Source organism: Vicia villosa, unplaced genomic scaffold (genome assembly GCF_029867415.1).
Source record: "Vicia villosa cultivar HV-30 ecotype Madison, WI unplaced genomic scaffold, Vvil1.0 ctg.000045F_1_1_2_unsc, whole genome shotgun sequence".
NCBI classification, from domain to species: Eukaryota; Viridiplantae; Streptophyta; class Magnoliopsida; order Fabales; family Fabaceae; genus Vicia; species Vicia villosa.
In genome coordinates, this window is record NW_026704978.1 from 216106 (window position 1) to 239592 (window position 23487).

At 36.6% G+C, this 23487-nt stretch overlaps 1 protein-coding gene across 1 annotated transcript; it reads left to right on the top strand.

Moving 5' to 3' along the window:
* Positions 1–20864: 20864 nt before the first annotated feature.
* On the top strand, positions 20865–21648 carry LOC131622948 (lachrymatory-factor synthase-like). Its single transcript, XM_058893956.1, has one exon. It carries the CDS (start codon positions 20939–20941, stop codon positions 21446–21448), a length of 510 nt encoding a protein of 169 aa, XP_058749939.1. The 5' UTR covers positions 20865–20938; the 3' UTR covers positions 21449–21648.
* Positions 21649–23487: the final 1839 nt, after the last annotated feature.

The following is a 23487-nucleotide window of genomic DNA, read 5'->3' on the forward strand; positions in this document are numbered from 1 at the left end:
CCGGTAATATCCGATAGAAGATTGAAAACTCTGGGAACCTTTGTAGAACCCGATTGGCAGGTACAAAACTCCCTAGATCACTCCTTGTGGGATGGGTAGACCCATGGCTCCATGCTCGTGACGTCGAACCTTTGAACCTGGACTATTTGATATTTGTGTGATTTGATGTGATCTTGTGTGCTCTTGATTGTGATTGATGCATAAACCATGCATTCATGCATTCATAAAAAAGACATTCACAAATGGTTTTCAAGGAACTTAGAGACATTTTTTGTAAACATAACAGGTACCATGGATCAGAAGAGAAGCATCAAGAAGTACACTTTCAGAAATTCAAGTGCAAAGGAATTGAAAGAGCTAGCAACTTTGGTTCCTAATCTTGACAACTTCAAAAGCCGTTATGGGAAATTGATCTCTATCTTGAAGACTAAAGTGGAAAAAGGGATTCTTGAGACTCTTGTGCAGTTTTATGACCCGGTTTATCATTGTTTCACCTTTCCTGATTATCAGCTTATGCCTACTTTGGAGGAGTATTCTTATTGGATTGGTTTGCCCGTTACGGATGACATACCGTTTAGTGGTTTGGAGAAAGAGCCTCAGGTTGATGAGATAGCAGAACTCCTTCATTTAAAAATATCAGATGTAAAAGCAAACATGACCAAAAAAGGAGGAATTTGGGGGTTGACTTCTAAGTTCTTGATTGGAAAGGCTTCTATGTTGGCTAGTAAAGGAAGTATGATTGCTTTTGAGACATTTTTGGCCTTGCTCATCTATGGTTTGATACTCTTTCCCAACATTGACCACTTTGTCGATGTTAATGCTATTCGGATTTTCATGATTGGGAATCCTGTGCCTACTTTGCTTGGGGATACTTACCATTCCATTCATCATAGGAATGATAAGAAAGGTGGACTTATCAATTGTTGTACTCCTTTGCTCTATAAGTGGTTTATTTCGCACTTACCTCAAGCTAAGAGTTTCCTGAACAATCCTGATGGTCTCTCATGGTCTCAGAAAATCATGCCTCTTACTAATGGGAATATCCATTGGTACAATCCTGCTTATGACATTGGTGAGATTATTGATAGTTGTGGAGAATTCCCTAATGTACCTCTTCTTGGTATACAAGGAGGGATTACCTACAACCCCATTCTTGCAAGGCGTCAATTTTGCTACCCCATGAAGGAGCGACCCGCTAGTATTCTTGTGTCAGGAATCTTCTATATTAATCAAGATGGAAATTTGGATATGAGAAATCGGTTTGTGCGTGCTTGGCACCATGTTGATAGGAAGAGACATTTGGGAACAAAACAATGTGTTGCTCTCAAAGACTATACTGATTGGGTTCGAGCTAGAGCTCATACTTTTCAGATGCCTTATTTACTCGAGGAGTCTTCTCTACTCGTTACTCCGCCATTGTCTTCCACTACTCCTGTTGAAAGTAGTGAAGAACATCTAGAGCTCGTGGCTAAGTTGAGAGCGGAAAGAGATGCTTTGGAGTTTGAGAACAAAGAGTTGAAGATACACTTGAAGGAAAAAGATGAAATGCTTGATATCCAAGATGGTTGGTTGATGGAAAAGGAAGATCAGATTCGTCATCAAGAAGAGTTGCTTCAACAACATGGTGAAAAGCGAAAGAGACCACAAGAAGATTCAGTCGCATGGAAAGAAGTTGCTGATAAGCTGATGGTCGAGAATGCTCATTTGAAGGCCTTTTATGAAGATGAATTGGAGAAGCTCCGTAGGAAGCTGCAGAGAGGAGTTGGATCTTCATCAGAAGTGTTCCCTTCTAGTTTTTAGCTTTTTCCTTTGTTTTGTAATTTTGGATCTTTGAATCCTTTTGTATGCTTTTCCATGATTAATGAAAGAATATTGTTATGTTTTATGATGTTTTTTTGCTAATGTTTACAATTAATGTCTTGAAAGTTCCTTGAAAACCAAAAATAAAAATCATTTGCATTGCATTTCATGCATCATTCTGCATTTTGGTCCTGCTTCCGAGAGTATTCCCGAGGTCTTATTCAGTGTTCTTCATACAGAATCAAGCTGTCTCACCGGTATAATACTCGAGCTAACTGCAAGAAGAAGATGGAAGGTCTTGAACAAGAGAATCGTGAGCTACGTGAAGAGGTTGTTACTTTGAGATCTGGTGTGGACCGTCTCACTGCTCTGGTTGAGACATTGATGGCTGCTCAGAATCAGAATCAGAATCAAGTTCCTCCCCCCAATGCCCAAGCTCAGGGTCAGACCCCTGTGATTTCTGAAATTGCTGCTGCAACCATTCCTGCTATTCCTGTTGGTGCTACTCAGCAACGTATGCCTAATGGATACCCCTGGGGCATGCCTGAAGGTTATTTGTCTGTTCCTGAGATGACTCGCCCGTTGACTCCTGTTATGGTCAACACCTCTCCTATTGTTCATACTGGTCCTTTTGTCCCAGAGCCCATTTATGATGCTGCTCCAAGTGAAATTCATGACAGAATGGATGGTTTCCAAGATCAGTTTGAAGAATTGCAGAAAGAGATGAAAGCTCTCCGTGGGAAAGAACTGTTTGGAAAGAATGTGCATGATCTTTGCCTTGTTCCCAATGTGAAAGTACCTGCTAAGTTCAAGCTGCCTGAATTTGAGAAGTACAAAGGAAATTCCTGTCCTCAGGCACACCTGGTGATGTATATAAGGAAGATGTCCACTCACACTGATGATCAACGTCTGTTGATTCACTATTTCCAAGACAGTCTGGCTGGAGCTGCTTCTAAGTGGTATATGGGCCTTGATAGCACCCATATCCGCACTTTCAATGACTTAGCTGAAGCGTTTGTGAAGCAATACAAGTATAATGTGGACATGGCTCCTGATAGGGATCAATTGCGAGCTATGATGCAGAAAGAGAAGGAATCCTTCAAGGAATATGCTCAGAGATGGCGTGAGGTTGCCGCCCAAGTGATTCCTCCGATGGAAGAAAAAGAGATGACTAAGATTTTTCTGAAGACTCTTGGTCCGTTTTATTATGAGAGGATGATTGCTAGTGCTCCTGTAGACTTCACCGAAATGGTGGGTATGGGTGTCAGATTAGAAGAAGCTGTGCGAGAAGGTCGTTTGGTTCGAAATGACAATTCATCTGGTGGTGCGAAGAAGTACGGTTCTTCATTCCAGAAGAAGAAAGAGTCAGATGCCAATGCTGTTTCTCATGGGAGGAATAGTCGAGTCAGGAATCAATCTCAACAAGTGGCGTCAGTAACTCCTGTTGGGAATTCAGTGCCTGTAGCTCCTGTTAATCAACAACCAGCAAGGCGGAATCCGTATCCTCGAGTTAATGTTGATCCTATCCCTATGACGTACACTGAACTGTATCCTGCTCTAATTCATAAGAAGCTGGTTCAACCAAGGTCACCACCTCCTGTTCCAGAGAAACTCCCTTGGTGGTACAAGGCTGATGCCACTTGTGCTTTTCATCAGAATGCTCCTGGGCATGATTTGGAAAATTGTTGGCCCCTGAAGAATGAAGTTCAGAGATTGGTTCGTTCTGGAATGCTCTCTTTCCGTGATATTGGTCCAAATGTGAAGAACAATCCGTTGCCAAATCATGAAGCGTCTGCTGTGAATATGGTGTATGGATGCCCTGGGAAGTATAAGATTTATCGTGTAGAACACATCAGAGGATCATTGGTAGAGATGCATGCCACTCTGTGTGAATACAGTCATTATGAACATAATCATGCTGCTTGTAGGATTTGTTCAGTCAATCCTCGAGGGTGTTACATTGTAAGAAGAGACTTGCAAGAGATGATAGATCAAAGGCTCATTGAGATTCTGAGGGATAGAGATGAAGATGATGTCAATGTGATTGAACCATGCTTTGAAATCCCGGAATGTGTAGAGATTGGTTATTATGGCAAAGCTGCTGTGGAACCTCTTGTGATATGTTTGCCTGGATCTCTACCTTATAGTTCTGATAAAGCTGTACCTTACAGATATAATGCCACCATGTTGGAAGCTGGAAAAAAAGTTGAGATTAAGCCTCTGTCTTCTGTTGAGAATATAGCAGATGTCAGTAGAGTGACTAGAAGTGGACGAGTTTTTACTCAACCCCAAACAGTTGTGGATGTCCAGAGGAATTCTACTCAAGCGCCTGTGAACAATAATGATGTGACAAAGGTGAATGCTGGGTCATCTTCAGAAAAAGAGATGGATGAGATTTTAAAGCTTATCAAGATGAGTGATTATAAGATCGTGGATCAGCTGCATCGCACTCCGTACAAGATTTCTATAATGGAGCTGCTGGCGAATTCTCCTGCTCATAGGGATTCTCTGATGAAAATACTTGATCAAGCCTTTGTGGATCATGATGTGACGCTGGATCAGTTTAATGGGGTCGTGAGTAATATCACCACATGTAATAATTTGAGCTTCAGTGATGAAGATTTGCCTGAGGAAGGAAGAAATCATAATTTGGCTTTGCATATCTCTGTTAGTTGCAAAGAGGACTCAATGTCTAATGTGCTGATTGATACTGGATCATCTCTGAATGTCATGCCAAAATCCACTCTTGCTAAGCTGTCTTATGGTGGCACACCAATGAGATTTAGCAATGTGATTGTCAAGGCTTTTGATGGATCGAAGAAATCAGTGGTTGGAGAGGTTGATTTGCCTATTGGTATTGGACCATTTGTCTTCAAGATTACTTTTCAAGTGATGGATATTTTCCCTGCGTACAGTTGCTTATTAGGACGCCCGTGGATCCATGAGGCTGGGGCAGTTACTTCAACTCTTCACCAAAAGTTGAAATTTGTGAAAGATGGAAAGATGGTTGTTGTGAATGGAGAACAAGCTTTGCTAATTAGTCATCTCTCTTCGTTCCGTACCATAGAAGCAGATGAAGTAGTCATTGGAACTGCATTCCAAGCCCTGTCTGTTAATGATGAAATCAAAAAAGATGAAGCTTCCATTGCCTCCTTCAAAGATGCTCAACTGGTGGTTCAGAATGGACATTCAGGAGTCTGGGGACAAGTGGTGAGTCTACAAGAGAACAGGAATAGAGCTGGTCTGGGATTTTCTGCCTCAGACAAGTCTGTGATGAAGTCTGAATCTGCTTTTCGTCCTTATCAAGAGATGTTTCATAGTGCTGGGTTTCTACATCCGACTCTTCCAGAGGTGAACGCTATTGTTGAAGATGAACCAGAGCCAGAAGTGCCAAGCTTTGTGACCCATGGAAAGATGATTAAGAATTGGATCACCATTGACATTCCTGAGTGTACTCATGTCTCAAAGTAATTTACTTTTATGTTTTTCAAAATCCTTTCATTCTGCCCAAGATGAAAGTGAAGTTGTTGGGGCTGTTTTCTGTTTGTTTTAAACATTAAAATCATCAATAAAAGTCATTTTGTTTCTGCATATAAATGCTTTTTATCTTTTTGCTTTTTTCTGGAAAGTGGTAACACAAAAAACCTTAAAAAATGTTTTCATTTTCCATAATCTGCACGATTACATGTTTGCATATATCTTTCCTTTTCCTGAAATAATAATCATTTGTGCAGATTAATCAATAAAACCGTTGAAAGTAATGACCCTGCGCCCTCTCCTAACTTCGAGTGTCCTGTGTATGAGGCGGAAGAAGAGAGTGATGAATGTATTCCTGATGAGATTTCCCGACTGCTTGAGCACGAGGAAGACACTATTCAGCCATATAAAGAGCCATTGGAAGTCATCAACTTGGGTTCTGAAAAGGATAAAAAGGAAGTCAAGATTGGGGCACTGCTTGGTCAAGATGTTAAGAAGAGGATGGTAGAGCTTCTTAAAGAGTATGTTGACATTTTTGCGTGGTCCTACCAAGATATGCCTGGGTTGGACACCGATATTGTGGAGCATCGTTTGCCGTTGAAACCAGAATGTCCTCCTGTCAAGCAAAAGTTAAGAAGGAGTCATCCTGATATGGCAGAAAAGATTAAAAAAGAGGTTTTGAAACAGATAGATGCAGGTTTCCTTGTCACTTCTGTATATCCTCAATGGATTGCCAATATTGTGCCTGTTCCGAAGAAAGACGAAAAAGTTCGCATGTGTGTGGATTACAGAGATTTGAACAAAGCCAGTCCGAAAGATGATTTTCCTCTACCTCACATTGATATGTTGGTAGATAGCACTGCAAAGTTTTAAGTTTTCTCCTTTATGGATGGTTTTTCAGGATATAACCAGATTAAGATGGCACCTGAAGACATGGAAAAGACAACCTTTATCACACCCTGGGGGACATTCTGTTACAAAGTGATGCCTTTTGGGTTGAAGAATGCTGGTGCGACATATCAGAGGGCCATGACTACTCTTTTCCATGATATGATGCACAAAGAAATTGAGGTTTATGTGGATGATATGATTGCCAAGTCCCAATCAGAAGAGGGGCACATGGAGGATCTTTTAAAGTTGTTTCAGCGTTTGAGAAGGTATCGTCTCCGCTTGAACCCAAACAAATGCACTTTTGGTGTCCGTTCTGGAAAGTTATTGGGTTTTGTTGTCAGTCAGAGAGGAATTGAAGTAGATCCTGATAAAGTCAAAGCAATTCAGGAAATGCCAGCACCAAAGACTGAAAAACAAGTGAGAGGTTTCCTCGGACGTCTGAATTATATCTCCAGGTTCATTTCCAATATGACTGCTACCTGTGAGCCAATCTTCAAGCTGTTAAAGAAAAATCAGGGATGTGTGTGGAATGAAGAATGTCAGAAAGCTTTTGACAACATCAAAGAATATCTGCTTGAACCTCCCATTTTGCTTCCTCCAGTTGAGGGAAGACCTCTGATTATGTACCTCACAGTGCTTGAAAAATCAATGGGATGCGTGTTGGGTCAGCATGACGAGTCTGGTCGAAAAGAGTATGCAATATACTACCTTAGCAAAAAGTTTACCGAGTGCGAAACAAGATACTCGCTGCTTGAGAAAACTTGCTGTGCTTTGGTGTGGGCTGCTCGCCGACTGAGACAGTATATGTTGAACCACACCATCCTATTGATCTCCAAAATGGATCCAATTAAGTATGTATTTGAGAAACCTGCATTAACTGGAAGGATTGCTCGCTGGCAAATGTTGCTATCAGAATATGATATTGAATATCGAGCTCAAAAAGCTGTGAAAGGAAGTGTGTTGGCAGAGTACCTCGCTCACCAACCAATTAATGATCATCAGTCTATCAGAATAGACTTCCCAGATGAAGATATAATGTATTTGAGATCTCAAGATTGGGATGAACCGTTGCCAGAAGAAGGGCCAGATCCTTAATCCAAATGGGGTTTGATTTTTGATGGAGCTTCTAATATTCATGGCTATGGAATTGGCGCCATTATCATCACTCCACATGGATCACATGTTCCTTTCACTGCAAGGATATGTTTTGACTGTACAAACAATATTGCTGAGTATGAAGCTTGCATCATGGGACTTGAAGAGGCCATTAATCTGAGAATTAAGATTCTTGATGTTTATGGAGATTCTGCGCTTGTGATTAATCAGATTAAAGGAGAATGGGAAACTCGTCATCCGGGTTTAATTCCTTACAAAGATTACGCCAGAAGGTTATTGACATTCTTCAACAAAGTTGAATTCCACCACATCCCTCGAGATGAGAATCAGATGGCTGATGCATTAGCCACATTGTCTTCCATGTACAAAGTGAATTTCCATAATGAGGAACCTCAAATTACAATCAGGCGTCTCGATAGACCTGCTCATGTATTTGCAGTTGAGGAAGCAACAGATGAAAAGCCTTGGTATTTCGATATTAAGCACTTCCTCCAGACTCAAGAGTACCCACTTGGGGCATCAAATAAAGATAAGAAAACTTTGAGGAGATTGGCTGGCAGTTTCTTCATCAATGCTGATGTTTTGTACAAAAGGAATTATGACATGGTTTTGCTCAGATGCGTGGATAGACACGAAGCAGACATGTTGATGCATGAAATTCATGAAGGTTCTTTTGGTACCCATGCCAATGGACATTCGATGGCTAAAAAGATGCTTAGAGCAGGTTACTATTGGTTGACAATGGAATCTGATTGCTACAAGTTTGTAAAGAAGTGTCACAAATGTCAAGTGTATGCTGACAAGATTCATGTGCCTCCGACACTTCTCAATGTTATTTCCTCTCCATGGCCTTTCTCTATGTGGGGTATTGATATGATTGGCATGATTGAACCCAAGGCTTCGAATGGACATCGATTCATCCTGGTAGCAATCGATTACTTCACCAAGTGGGTAGAAGCTGCTTCATATGCTAATGTAACAAAGCAAGTTGTGGTCAGATTTATCAAGAACAACATCATTTGTAGATATGGTGTACCGAGCAAGATCATCACTGACAATGGCTCGAATCTGAACAATAGCATGATGAGAGAATTGTGTGAAAGCTTCAAGATTGAACATCACAACTCTTCGCCTTATAGGCCAAAGATGAATGGAGCTGTTGAAGCAGCAAATAAGAACATTAAGAAAATAGTGCAAAAGATGGTTGTTACGTACAAGGACTGGCACGAGATGCTCCCATTTGCTTTGCATGGGTACCGTACATCTGTTCGTACTTCAACAGGGGCAACTCCCTTTTCTTTGGTTTATGGCATGGAAGCAGTGCTCCCTATTGAGGTTGAGATTCCATCATTGAGAATTTTAATGGAAACCAAGTTATCTGAGGCTGAATGGTGTCAGAGCAGGTTTGATCAATTGAATTTGATAGAAGAAAAGAGAATGACGGCTTTATGCCATGGTCAGTTATATCAGAAAAGAATGAAGAAAGCATTTGATAAGAAGGTTCGACCTCGTGTATTCAGAGAAGGCGACCTCGTGCTCAAAAGGATCTTGTCTTTCACCTCCGATTCAAGGGGCAAGTGGACTCCTAATTTTGAGGGACCATATGTTGTTAAGAAAGCCTTCTCTGGCGGTGCATTAATTCTTGCAACTATGGATGGAGAAGAGCTCCCACGTCCCGTGAATGCTGATGTAGTCAAGAAATACTTCGCCTAAATAACAAAAGAACAGCTCGCTAAGTTGAAAACCCGAAAGGGCGGCTTAGGCAAAAAAGAGCGTCTCGGTGGATTGAAAACCCGAAAGGGCGATCCAGGCAAAAATTAGAGACATAAACAGAATAAAATACCCGGTGGACTGAAAACCCGAAAGGGCGGTCCAGGCAAAAGTTAGGGATTCATGGCAAGTAACTACATCAGACAAGACTTGATCATCAGCAGTCATCTGTTTATCATGAAGAAGTTCGACACTTCTCAACGGAAGCCTTTGCTCAGGAATTCCCAGTTGAGAGAGAGGATGGGGTCATTACATTTCAATGTACCTTTTCCACAAAATTACCACTTTCCAAACTTTGTAATAATCCATGGAGTCTTGCCTTTTGCAGACTACCATTCCATTAAAAAAGTTTGAGCCTTTATCTTTTATTGGCAATCTTATTTCTTTCATATCTCTCAAAATGTCATTTATTGTTGATGGTAATTTTTAAAACAAAGAGATAATTGATTTCAACAAAATCCTTTTGAAAATTATAAAAGAATTTTTACTTTGATTCATGAGTGCATTACAAGGAATGGATATGTTGATGTATTCATATGCAGAAGAACGTATTACACTCAATATACTTTTGGCCTGGTTCGAGTTTGGTTTAGAACTCAACTACGGTGTTCTCTCAGCTTCAATGATCCCTAGTATTGGGTAGCATATATTCTGAAGCCATCGAAAGATTGCTAGCAGTTTCTGCTTTGGTGTTCAGCCTGGGACATGCTTGATTATGTCATTTTCGTACACCATCTCTTTCTACCTCCAGTGGGACGTTGGTAGTTCACCTTCAGTGGAACGTTGGTGTATTTTGTTATCTTCATCGTCAGTGGTACGTCGATGTATTTCTCTTCAATACCTTCAGTGGAACGTGGGTATGTGTTATCGTTAGTGGTACGGCGATACATCTCTTTCTACCTCCAGTGGGACGTTGGTAGTTCACCTTCAGTGGAACGTTGGTGTATTTTGTTATCTTCATCGTCAGTGGTACGTCGATGTATTTAGTTCATGCCTTCAGTGGAACGTGGGTATGTGTTATCATCAGTGGTACGGTGGTATATTTCTTCTTCATGCCTTCAGTGGAACGTGGGTATGTGTTATCGTTAGTGGTACGGCGATACATCTCTTTCTACCTCCAGTGGGACGTTGGTAGTTCACCTTCAGTGGAACGTTGGTGTATTTTGTTATCTTCATCGTCAGTGGTACGTCGATGTATTTCTCCTTCTACCTTCAGTGGGACGTTGGTATGAGTTATCGTCAGTGGTACGTCGATGAATTATTTCTCCTTCTACCTTCAGTGGGACGTTGGTATGTGTTATCGTCAGTGGTACGTCGATGAATTATTTCTCCTTCTACCTTCAGTGGGACGTTGGTATGTGTTATCGTCAGTGGTACGTCGATGAATTATTTCTCCTTCTACCTTCAGTGGGACGTTGGTATGTGTTATCGTCAGTGGTACGTCGATGAATTATTTCTCCTTCTACCTTCAGTGGGACGTTGGTATGTGTTATCGTCAGTGGTACGTCGATGAATTATTTCTCATTCTACCTTCAGTGGAACGTGGGTATGTGTTATCATCAGTGGTACGGTGGTATATCTCTCTTCATGACATCAGTGGTACGGTGGCGTATTTCTCTTCAATACCTTCAGTGGTACGTTGGTATATCTCTTCATGCCTTCAGTGGAACGTGGGTATGTGTTATCGTTAGTGGTACGGCGATACATCTCTTTCTACCTCCAGTGGGACGTTGGTAGTTCACCTTCAGTGGAACGTTGGTGTATTTTGTTATCTTCATCATCAGTGGTACGTCGATGTATTTAGTTCATGCCTTCAGTGGAACGTGGGTATGTGTTATCATCAGTGGTACGGTGGTATATTTCTTCTTCATGCCTTCAGTGGAACGTGGGTATGTGTTATCGTTAGTGGTACGGCGATACATCTCTTTCTACCTCCAGTGGGACGTTGGTAGTTCACCTTCAGTGGAACGTTGGTGTATTTTGTTATCTTCATCATCAGTGGTACGTCGATGTATTTAGTTCATGCCTTCAGTGGAACGTGGGTATGTGTTATCAGCAGTGGTACGGTGGTATATCTCTCTTCATGACATCAGTGGTACGGTGGCGTATTTCTCTTCAATACCTTTAGTGGAACGTTGGTATGTGTTATCGTTAGTGGTACGGCGGTACATCTCTTCATCAGTGGTACGATGGTCTGATTTCTGTTAACAGATGATGGGTATTCAGATGCATATTTTCTCATCCCCAGTGAAAGAGGATGACCCCTTTTCTCATCCCCAGTAAAAGAGGATGCTATAACCTCTCTGACGCGAAATGTTTTCCCCAGAGAAGTTTCTGTTCCCCACTAAAGTTCCGTCTCCAACAAAGTCTTGCCTTCCCCAGAGGAGTTCCTACTTGCAAGACATTTGTTTCCCCAGCGGAGTTATATCAAGACATTTGTTTTCCCCAGTGGATCACCTGATACTCCCCAGTGTTATCATTATCATCACATGCATTCATTAACATTGCATTGCATCTTAGGATCAAAAATTGTGTTTTATATATTTAAGTCTCTTCGATTTTTGTCAAAACGAAGATTTCCAATCATCGTATCTCCAAATCGAAGAAACTTAAATAGGGGCATCTGTCATACCCCAATTTTTGACCCTAAGATCCTATATCATTCATATCCCAATCACTAATCAAGAGCTTCATTTGGAAGTTTGTTTATGGTGTTGCACTCACCTCATCAATGAGAGGGACCATCAAGCACCAATGATTGTTTATCTTGTATGCATATTATACTAACCCAAATACCAAAAATATTGCTTCGTTTCTTTGTAGGCTTTTGTTTTGTAGGTACCAAGCCAAGACATGCAATAAGCAAGGCATTTTTCACTTTTCTGACTGATGAAATCGATTTCCCTACTGGGTAAATCGATTTCCCTGCAGCAATCTTCACCAAAATCACATTCTGGACAGCATGAAATCGATTTCCCTCCTGGGTAAATCGATTTCCCTAGTGTATTTTGCGCCAATTTCTCTTCTGGAACAGAGTGAAATCGATTTCCCTCCTGGGTAAATCGATTTCCTTCAGGCAAAATTCAAAAAAATATAAGGAGGGAAGCTTGACATCATTTTGGCACCTTTTTCTTTGATCATTTTACCAATTTTCCACCTCATCAAAATTAACCCCTTCATTAAACCCACTTAAACCTCATTTTACCTTTTCTTATCATTTAAACACCACTTTAATCATCAATTAAACACAAGCTAATTACCAAATGCCAAAAGACCAAATTGCCACTACTCTTGCTCCAATTCTATAAATAGAGCCCACTACTCTCTCATTTCTCAAGCTTTGAGAGCCAACAAATCCCTTGCAATTTCTCTCCTCATCCCTACCAAATTCACCAAAGCTCTTTGTTCTTTCATAAAGTTTGTGAGTCACATCTTGAACCTCACAAACTTTGAGCTAAACCACCATCCATTTCACTCTTTTTTTTTCTTTTCTTCAATTGTTGAGAGATCAAGATTTGTGTTGGTGATTCTTGAAGTAGATCCAAGTTTGTGCAAGATTTGGTAAATTTTCTTCATCCTTTTTGTGTATCATGATGTAGATCCTTTGTGGTTTGTGTTCAATGCATCTTTGATGCTATATTGGTGCTATTTGTTGTTGATTTGATGGAAAATTCGTGCTCCAATTGATGTGTGATCATAAGGTGTTTGTATGTTTGTTCAAGTCAAGTTTTATGCCTCTAAATGCTGTTTTTGCTGGATTTTGCACTGAGGAAATCGATTTCCTTAAGGCTGAAATCGATTTCCTACTGAACGTAACTTGTTTTTTTTGAAAACTGCACTATGGAAATCGATTTCCCCCTGCATGAAATCGATTTCCTACTGGCAGAATGTGGTTTTTTGCCTCTTTTATGCTTGTTTTGGTTTCCTACTTCCTCCACTTCATTAATATCATTGGATCTAGGATGTTGATAGGTTTGAAATGACCTAATCCATAATATTAGATGAATGATATTAATGATAGTGTGAGTTGATTATTTTTTATGTTTTCATTCTTATTTTCATCTTATCTTTCTTTTGATCGATGAAAGTCTTAATATCTTGAGAATCCTATGGATTCTTGATAAAGACTAGATCAATTTGTTTCTATTCTTATCTTTTTTATCTTGTTTTCTTTGATCAATGAAAGTCTTAACATCTTGAGAATTCTATGGATTCTTGATGAAGACTAGATCAATTTGTTTTCATTCTTGTGATTATCTTTTGTGAATTTTATTCTTATTCCTCCATTTCATTAATATCATTGGATCTAGGATGTTGATAGGTTTGAAAGAACCAAATCCATAATATTAGATGAATGATATTAATGATAGTGTGAGTTGATTATCTTTATGCATTTTATCTTCTCCTTCTCCTTTTTTCTTTTGATCGATGAAAGTCTTAATACTTTGAGAATTCTTATGGATTCTTAGTAAAGACTAGATCGTTACCTATTTTCTTTTCGTGCGGTATTGCTTTCGGAAGGCGATCTACATATCGTTCTTCTCGCATGCATTAGCACATAAAGTTTTGACCGGCCTCGTTGTAGGGTGATTTCTACATAAATCACTTGGCGATCTGCTTAACATAGCGCAATATTTCGTGTCCCGAATAAAAAAGATCAAATATGGAAGAGAATTGTATGCGGTTGATTTAAGACTTGTGGAGGTTTTTATCGTGTAGTCGCTATGATTTTATCAAGCTTCTGATAAGCCCCATTGACTTTAAATCCGAGTACATCATTCACTCACCATAGATCTTCATACTAACTTTGATAACATACTTGACAAGTTTCAAGATGGTTATCTTTAACATTTAACAACTAACTTTAATTTCCGCACCTTTACTATACCGCTCTTTATATTACCGCTCTTTATATTTCTCGCTTTATCGCTTTACTTTATCATTTCATCATATTTACTTTCCGTCATTTTTCTTTTGTCCACTTGGACCATACTCTATTTTTCTTGCTAAAACACTAATAAATAACCAAAATCTAAAAAATACATAAGGCTCTCTTTGGACTATCGGTTACTATCCTTAGCAATTTGGAGATTCGGACTTATGGACCTAGTACCTCTGGACTCATTCTATTATTATCCTGTGATTGTTCTGTCTGTCTGGCATTGTGCTGTTGTATGTTTATGTGTGCAGGTATTTCCTTGAAAGCCCTTGATGGTTAATTCCAAGGCATTGAGATAAGGATTTTACCCGAAAACAGCCGTTACTCTGCCCGATTTTCGTCAGAATCTTAATGTGCTTAATGAAAAATGGTGCTAAGACAATAAGTTCATCTGGATCCCCAAGTGTTAATGTGTTGGTATTGATAAATCCAAAGGATGGGAAAACTACCTTGGCTCTTAATGTCGAGTGTTGGCTTCTTATTTGGTTAGACCGTTTCTTTCCTTAGCTTTTATTTTATGCATTAGGTTAGCCTCTTCATCTCCTCCCATTCTTAAATTTTCAAAATCTTCTCCCTTTTTCCAAAATATTCTTATGTTTGCAAACCTTTTCAAAACCTTTTTCTTAAAAATATCTTTCGCCCTTAGTGGCTTTTCTTCAAAAGTTTAGACACCGTTAACTGTCGAAACGAGTGGTTATACCCCACGATTTTGAAATTGATTGATAATAACGAGATCTTTTCCGCGTGAGAGAGCTAGTGGCATACTCGTTGATTTTATCCGAGTTGGAGCCCTTCTTTCATTTGCGATGCAAAGAACTTGTTTGTTCTCATGCTCAAGATCAATGGCTGAGTATTTCTCTCTAACGACACCAAAGTGTTTATTCGTTTTTAAAACGTTTTTCCCAAAAGCGGAACTACATTAGCTCTGACTTCTCCATTGCACCGAGGAGGTATGTAGGCCCAAAGCTTAACGCTTTGCCGAGCTTATTTTAAAAAATAAAACAAACCCTTTTTAGCACACACACACAGATTTTCAAAAAGGTTCCCGTGGAGTACCACGGATATGAGGGGTGCTTTAAACCTTCCCCTCATATAATCAACACCCGAACCTGAGTTCTCTTTCTTGTTTTAAAAACAAAACTTTGGGTTTTACGTTCTTTTCCCTTTTCCTTTGAAAAAATAAAGCGCGGTGGCGATTTCAAAACGGAATATTGATTCGAGTCAATCCCATGGCTTCGATGTCAGATTTTCCCCGCTACAGAAAGTAGAGAGAAAGCATCAGCATATTCTTAACACAGCCAGATCAATTTTTTTTCATTCTAATGTGCCTTTAAACCTTTGGACTTTTTGCATAGCAGGCTGTTCACATTATCAATAGACTACCTAGTCCTCTACTACACAATAAGTGTCCTTATGAACTTCTATTCAAGCAACCTCCATCCATGGTTCACCTAAAAGTCCTTGGCTGTCTTTCTTATGCTACCTCTCTTCAGGCTCATAGGACAAAGTTCAAACCTAGAGCTAGAAAAGCTGTGTTCATTGGATACAAGGAAGGTACAAAAGGCTTTATCCTTTATGACCCGGACACACATGACATTTTTATTTCAAGAAATGTCATATTTTATGAAACAACCTTTCCTTTTAAACCACCTTCAGCTCTCTCATCTGACCCTGTGGTCACATCTCAAAGTCTCCAAAACTTGGATGACATTTCTCCTACTGCTGGTCCAACCAATTCCCTTCCTAATCAAGAGCAGAGTACAACTGACATGTCTCTCTCTTCTCTTCCCAATTCCTCTAGTGATAGTGACATAGCTCTCTCTCCTCCTGTCATCCAGTCTGAGTCAGAGTCACAGTCCCCTGGTTCTCCAAATAACTAAGTCCCTTAACTCTCCTCTTATCCAGCCTGTCACTGTCCTCTCTCCCAGCCATGTTCCTCTGGATAATAATCAGTCCACTTCTCATCATATCCAGCCTGTTATCTCTCCCAGCCCTATTCCTTTGGCTAATATTCAGCCTACCTCTACCTCTCTGCCTGTTTCTACTCCGCATATTTCTTCTGAATCTGTAGAGCATCCCATTGTTCCCACTAGACAATCTTCTAGAGCTTCTCAACCTCCTCAATACTTAAAGGACTATCACTGTTATTCCACTACCTCTCCCTCATCTCCTAAAGTCCTTTATCCTCTTTCTTCTTTCCTCACTTATGAACATTGTTCTCCTGCCTACAAGCATTTTTGCCTCTCTGTCTCTTCTAATGTTGAACCCAAAACCTATAATCAAGCTATCAAACTGGATTGTTGGAAACAGGCTATGGCTGCTGAAATATCTACTCTTGAAGAAAACCATACATGGAGTGTGGTTGATCTCCCTGCAGGTAAGGTTCCCATTGGATGTAGATGGGTGTATAAGGTGAAATACAAGGCTGATGGCTCTGTTGAGAGATATAAGGCTAGGCTAGTAGCAAAAGGTTACACACAAATGGAGGGTATTGATTTTTTTGACACCTTTTCACCTGTAGCCAAGATTACAACTGTTAGAGTACTCTTATCTGTTGCTGCAATTAAGGGATGGCATATTGAACAGTTGGATGTCAACAATGCTTTTCTCCATGGTGATCTCCATGAAGAGGTATATATGACTTTACCCCCTGGCATCTCCTCTGCTTCTCAATCTAAGGTATGTAAGCTACAAAAATCCTTGTATGGCCTTAAACAGGCTAGCAGGCAGTGGTACTCTAAACTATCCTCCTTTCTTATATCTTTAGGCTACTCTCAATCCCAAGCTGATCAATCTTTGTATGTCAAATCTCAAAAAGAATGTTTCACTGCTATCCTTGTCTATGTAGATGACATAGTTATTGCTGGTAGCTCCTTATCTGAGATTCATCAGGTCAAACTTACTCTGGATAAGCAGTTCAGAATCAAAGATTTAGGCAACCTCAGATTTTTCTTGGGATTTGAAATTGCCAGATCTTCTACAGGCATCTTCATGAATCAGAGGAAATACACTCTTGAGTTACTCGAGGACACAGGTTTTCTTGCTTGTAAACCTTCCTCTACTCCTATTGATCCTAATCTAAAGTTGTCTCCTACTGATGGGATTCCTCTAGTAGACCCAACCTTGTTTAGAAGGTTGATTGGAAGATTACTTTACTTGACTAACACACGCCCTGACATTTCTTTTGTTGTTCAGTATTTGAGTCAATTTGTTGCCAATCCTCTTGAATCACATTATCAGGCTGCAACTAGGATATTGAAATTTCTCAAATCTTGCCCTGCTAAAGGTATCATGTTCTCAGCATCTAGTCCTTTAAAGCTGTTTGCCTTTGCCGATTCTGACTGGGCCAGATGTCCTACTACTAGAAGATCTGTCACAGGTTTCTGTGTGATTCTTGGTTCCTCTCTCATTTGCTGGAAATCTAAGAAACAAAACACAGTATCGAGATCCTCCACTGAGGCCGAGTATAGAGCTTTAGCTTCTCTCACTTGTGAAATCCAGTGGTTGCACTACTTGTTTAAAGATCTCAATATCATTTTTCCTCAGCCTACTTCTGTGTATTGTGATAGCAAGTCTGCTATTTATCTTGCTCATAACCCGGCTTTTCATGAAAGGAGCAAGCATATTGAATTGGATTGTCATGTGGTAAGAGAGAAGATAAAATCCAACCTCATTCACTTGCTTCCCATTTCTACTACAGCACAATTGGCAGATGCCTTTACCAAGCCACTGCACTATCCAGCTTTCTCCTCTATCATGTCCAAGTTAGGTCTCTGCAGTTTGCACAGTCCAACTTGAGGGGGCATATTGGAGTATATAGTAGTATTTTGATTAGTTACTTTCCTTTATGTAATTAGTTTAGATTGCCTACACAGGTGGCATCATATTATTTGCTTACCAAATCCATGTATATATAACACTATCTTGTATTATTCTACACATAGAATGAATAACAAACTTTACCATTACTTTTCATTCTCTTCTTCTCTACTCCATAACAACATTCTGTTATTCAGTTGTATGGATTCTACCATAGTTGATAATATGACTCATATACCTAATATTTTAGAGGGATATATATATATATATATATATATATATATATATATATATATATATATATATATATATATATATATATATATATATATATTCATGATGTTAAATTCAAATTCATGAACACCCCAACGCTTATAACTTTAATTCAAATTCAAATGTGCTAAATATAATTTGGTATTTCTACCATTAACTAGAACCTACCTAGAGATTTGGCTGCCTTAACTAAAGTATATACAACTTCATTTGTTTTTTTCCGAATAAACACAACACTACAATTATAATAATAAGTGGAGAACAATTGGTGTATGTCAGAAAAAAGAAAAAAATAGTTATTCAATATTTTAAAAAATTAAAACCGTATAGATATACCGTATAAGTGTCATCTCTAATGTAAAAATATCATTTTTCATCTCTAAATTATGTGAGATTTTTTTAGAGGTGGTCCAAGATCATCATCATAACAATTTGTATTTTTTCTACTTGTGTTATCCAAAAAGCATGAATCTACAATGTAATTCAAACCATGATGTGTCTTTCCATTGAGTTTTAACGTAAACACTTTTGTATCTTCTTTGAAAATAACACATATTTCATTTTCCCATGTATACCCCCACTTCGAAAACATCACATAAGCTGAGAAATTATTATTAGTCCATGCTAAATTTGATCTCATAATAATTTTTTTTCTTTCAAAAATATCAAAGGTCAAGACACCACCACAAACTCTTTAAATCTTCATTCAAAATTGTAAATAGTAGGGTTTTAAAAAAAAGTCGCGGTCGTGTAAAGATTTTTGTGATTTCAGTCGGTACATGTGTGATTGCGGTTGTCGCGGTGTGAACTAACCATAATTTATTCTTTAATATAAAAAACAGTGATAAAGTATCTGTATCAGCACTTACAGAAACCGTTTTGTCGCAACTGTTTTTATGGTCGAGGTTCGTTTTTTAAAACCCTAGTAAATAGATATCAATATTAGTTTCTGAGTTAATTTGACATGGTATTATAACAATCAAGAAAGAATATGTAAGGTTTAGACATGTAAGACTCAATGGTATAACAATAATATGCCAAGAGTAAGAAGTTTGTTATATCTATATATTGTGTAAAAAATTTAAAGTATAATCCAAGTTGTACATTGCACGGATCTAATGTAAAATTAAGATGCATTCTATCAAACATCACAAAGTGCTTTTGTATCTTTCATGCAAATAAGAAGTGTTAATTTACCAAATTTCCCTCATTCTGATAACATCTCATAAACTAAGAAATAATAGATAGCTAGTCCATATTAAAATTGCTTTCACCATAAATTTATATGAAGAATAAATTTTTCCATAATCATGTTTAAAAAATTGAATTTAAATACTTTGAATTTGCTAACTCAAGTTACTAAAATCACAAAAGACAATGGACATGTGACAACCAACAAGCATAGATAAAAGTTAATAATATCCAACAATAATTGAGAAAGTGTGTTTTAGTGATGTACTAAGAAAGTAAGATATATCAGAAAAGAAAGAAAGTACTGACATTTCAAAACTACCTTAATTCATGCTACCACTAATATGTTGAAAAAAACAAACCTATGGTTGTTGCTTCATGAGTAAAAAAAATTGCTGTTTTATTTCAATTTAAAGGTTCTTGTTTTTTTTTAAAATTAATTATAAAGGTTCTTAACATTAAGTGTTTAAAATTAATTTTCTTCTTAATTACAACCTAACCAACAAATAAAGTGCAAAATATTTTATATATAATTTATGTTAAATTTCAAGTTAATCTCAAACTCACTCTCCCAAACAAAAGAAAGTGGTACATAATTGAATTCCCAAGTCAGTGTCAACAGTTTAATGGAATCTCAATAACCTTAATATAATTTGAACTTTTTGAGAATGAAAGAAGAATAAAAGAAGTGATTGAAAAGATAAACATAAGTTAGGAAGTTGCGTATATATTATGAAAGTGTATTGCCTTTAATCAGAGAAAATGGATAATAACTGTTTTAAAAAGATAGAAAATGGAAACTAGTCTATTGTTTGGATTGATAGTGATGAGTTTAGTGAACTCACTGTGAATTCCATGTGCACAAAATATGATGCTACTAAATGTTGAAATATTGTAGGTATAGAAGCTATTCATGGTTATATTCATCAAATAAAATGTGCTTTTATTTATTCCTCCTTATCATAATAAATGTGTTATTTAAATTATAAGGTTGTTAAAAAAATAGTAGATGGGTGGATTTTAATAATAAAATTAGTAATATGACTCGCGCTTTACGCGAATGTGTTTAATATATTTATTCATATTTTAAGTAATTGGAAATTTTAAAATAATTTTTTAGATATGATTTATTGGTGTAAAATTAAATTATCTCTCAAAAAAGTAAATTTGTTTTATATAAATGATATATGATTATTAAATTTTAAATTTTATTATTCTAATGTTAAAAAAAATGATATTTAAAATAATATACTTTTTTATTTGTTGTGATTTAAACTCAATACGTGATATTGTCTTTTGAGATGGGATGAATTTTAAGAAATATACTTTGCTAACTAAATATATTTGTGTTGTTAGAAATTTTAGTTCAAATCTTGTCTAAATTTTTAGCTTTTACACCATGCAATATTTCAATATTTAATAGCATCATATTTTGTGCACATGGAATTCATAGTGACTTCACCAAACTCATCACTATCAATCCAAACATGTAATTAATAATTTCTCAAAAAACAAAATTGACTAGTTTCTATTTTACTATTTTAAAATTAAAAAATATCTTCCATTTTCTCTTATAAATAAAAGGCTATACACTTTCATAAGATACACACATCTTCCTAGCTTGTGTTTGTGTACCTCATTGCATCTTCCAAACTCAAAACCATGAACTCAATTCAACAAACAAATGAAAAATGGAAGGGCAAAGCAAAAACAGAACTACTAGGATGCAAAGCTCAACAAGTATGGCTACTACTAGAGGATTTTTTTGGCCTTGACAAATGGTTTCCAACTCTCTCTACATGCATACCAATTGAAGGAACATCAGGCAAACCAGGGTGTGTCCGTTTCTGTGCAGGTTTCAAGACTCCTATAGATGACCATGGCAAGCAAACTTTGAATTGGACTAAGCAGAAACTTCTTTCAATTGATCCCACTCAAAAGGTATTTAGTTATTCAATTATTGATGGAAATGTTGGATTTTATTCCTATGTTTCAACTGTTAAGGTAGTGACAAAAGATGATGGATGTGAGATTGAGTGGTTGTATGAAGTTGAACCTGTTGAAGGATGGAGATTGGAAGATCTTGATTTTTTTATTGGTTCTGGCTTGGGTATTATGGCTCAAAGAATTCAACAAGCTTTGAAGACCATGGAAGTTGCACTTGAAGCTTAATATTGATGTCATATATCTATAGTACAAGAAGTTAAAAAAAAAAAAAAAAAAAAAACCTAATTTATAAGAGTGATATCTCTATTTATGTGTGTTTGTGTATCATTAATTTTTAATGTTTTATCTTGTTTTGAGGTGTTTTGTATTTCTAGCAAAAACTAAGTTTGATTAATATATATAAAAGTGTGTTTCTATTGGTTATGTTGAATACTCTATCTTTTCAATCAATTTCTTTTATTCTTCTTTCAATCTCTAAAAAGGTTATTGAGATTTCAATGAACTGTTGACATTGACTTAAGAATTCAATCATGGAGTACTGCTTTCTATTTTTTTGGGAGAGTTAGTTTGTGATGAGCTTGAAATTTAACATAAATATAAAACATTTTCACTTTATTTGTTGGTTAGGTTGTAAGAAGAAAATCATTGAAGAAGATAGATAGAATGAAAAGAAAATGAGATGAAAAACTATGGTTTTAATTTGTTTGGTTAATGAAATTTTTTTAAGACATTATAGCATTTTTAATTTGATAATTTCCTTACTAACCATTTGTTCACTTTTATTAAAATTGTTTATTGTTTTAAAATTGTATATTTTTTTTTAACTACTTATATAGAAAAAACATTAGAATAGAAATATGTGTATGTGTTATTCACTTTAACAATAACAAAAATATATACTTAAGAATTTCTTATTAATTTTATATTAGCCTGCAATATTTATAAAAATATAAGAGAAAATTATCATTACTAATAATTCACTTTGGATCCTCTCCGTCCCTCCTTCCTTCTCCTTCACACAAAACATATGTAAGATGAAAAAGAATATGAAAAAAAAATCATAAATTAAAGAAGAGAGATTTGTATTAATGATCATTTTATATTTGAGTGAAGACACATTTTGGTCCCTCACAAAAATTACACAACCCAAATTAGTCCTTCACAATAAAAAGACTGTCATGTTGGACTGTCATGTTGGACTTTATTTATTTTTATTTTTTAAATACTAAATTGATTTTTATTTTTAATTTCATTTTTAAATAATTATGAATTAATAATATAAAAAAGCCAAAACTGTTTCTTATGAGAAGTTGAACTCAGACACTTTAAATCATATCTTATGTCTTTACCACTAGGCCAAATGTACATTCATGATAAGTAATTCTCATGATTTATAGTAATCTTAAATAATTCTGAATTTATAATAAAAAATACAAAATTTATACCAATGAGGATTCGAACCTAAGTCTCTTCAAAATAAATGACAGTCAATTTACTACAATAGAAATTGATTTGTCTATTTGTAAGTCATAGTCACTTCATTAACAATAAAAATTGATTTGTCTAGTTGTTATTGATAGTCACTTTATTAACCGTAGAAATTGATTTGTCTAGTAGTAAATGATAATCATTTTATTAACCATAGAAATTGATTTGTTTAATTGTAAATAATAGTCATTTTATTAACAATAGAAATTGATTTTGTCTTTGTAAATAATAGTCACTTTACTAACAATAGGAATTTATTTTTCTAGTTGAAAATGATAGTCACTTTATAAACAATAGAAATTGATTTGACTTATTGTAAAGTGAATATCATTTAATTAACCTGAAGGGACTTGGGTTTGCGACATCGTAGGTAAAAACTTATGTATAAAATTTATTAATATTAGTAAAAATTATGAGAATTACTTGTTATGAATGTATATTAACCTAGTGTTAAAAACAGAGAGATGTCAATTAAAGATATTGGGTTCGATATTTTGGCTTTTTTGATATTATTATTTCATAATTGTTTAAAAATAAAATTAAAAATTAAAATCAATTTAGTATTTAAAAAATAAAAAATAAAATCCAACTTGGCAACCCAGTCACGGTTTAAAAGTATGAAAAAAATCAAAAATTAAAATCAATTTAGTATTTAAAAAATAAAAACTAAAATCCAACGTGGCAACCCAGTCACGGTTTAAAAGTATGAAAAAAATCGATTTAAAAGTAGAAAAAAATCGGTTTGAAAAAAAATATTAGCAAAATGACTAATATGA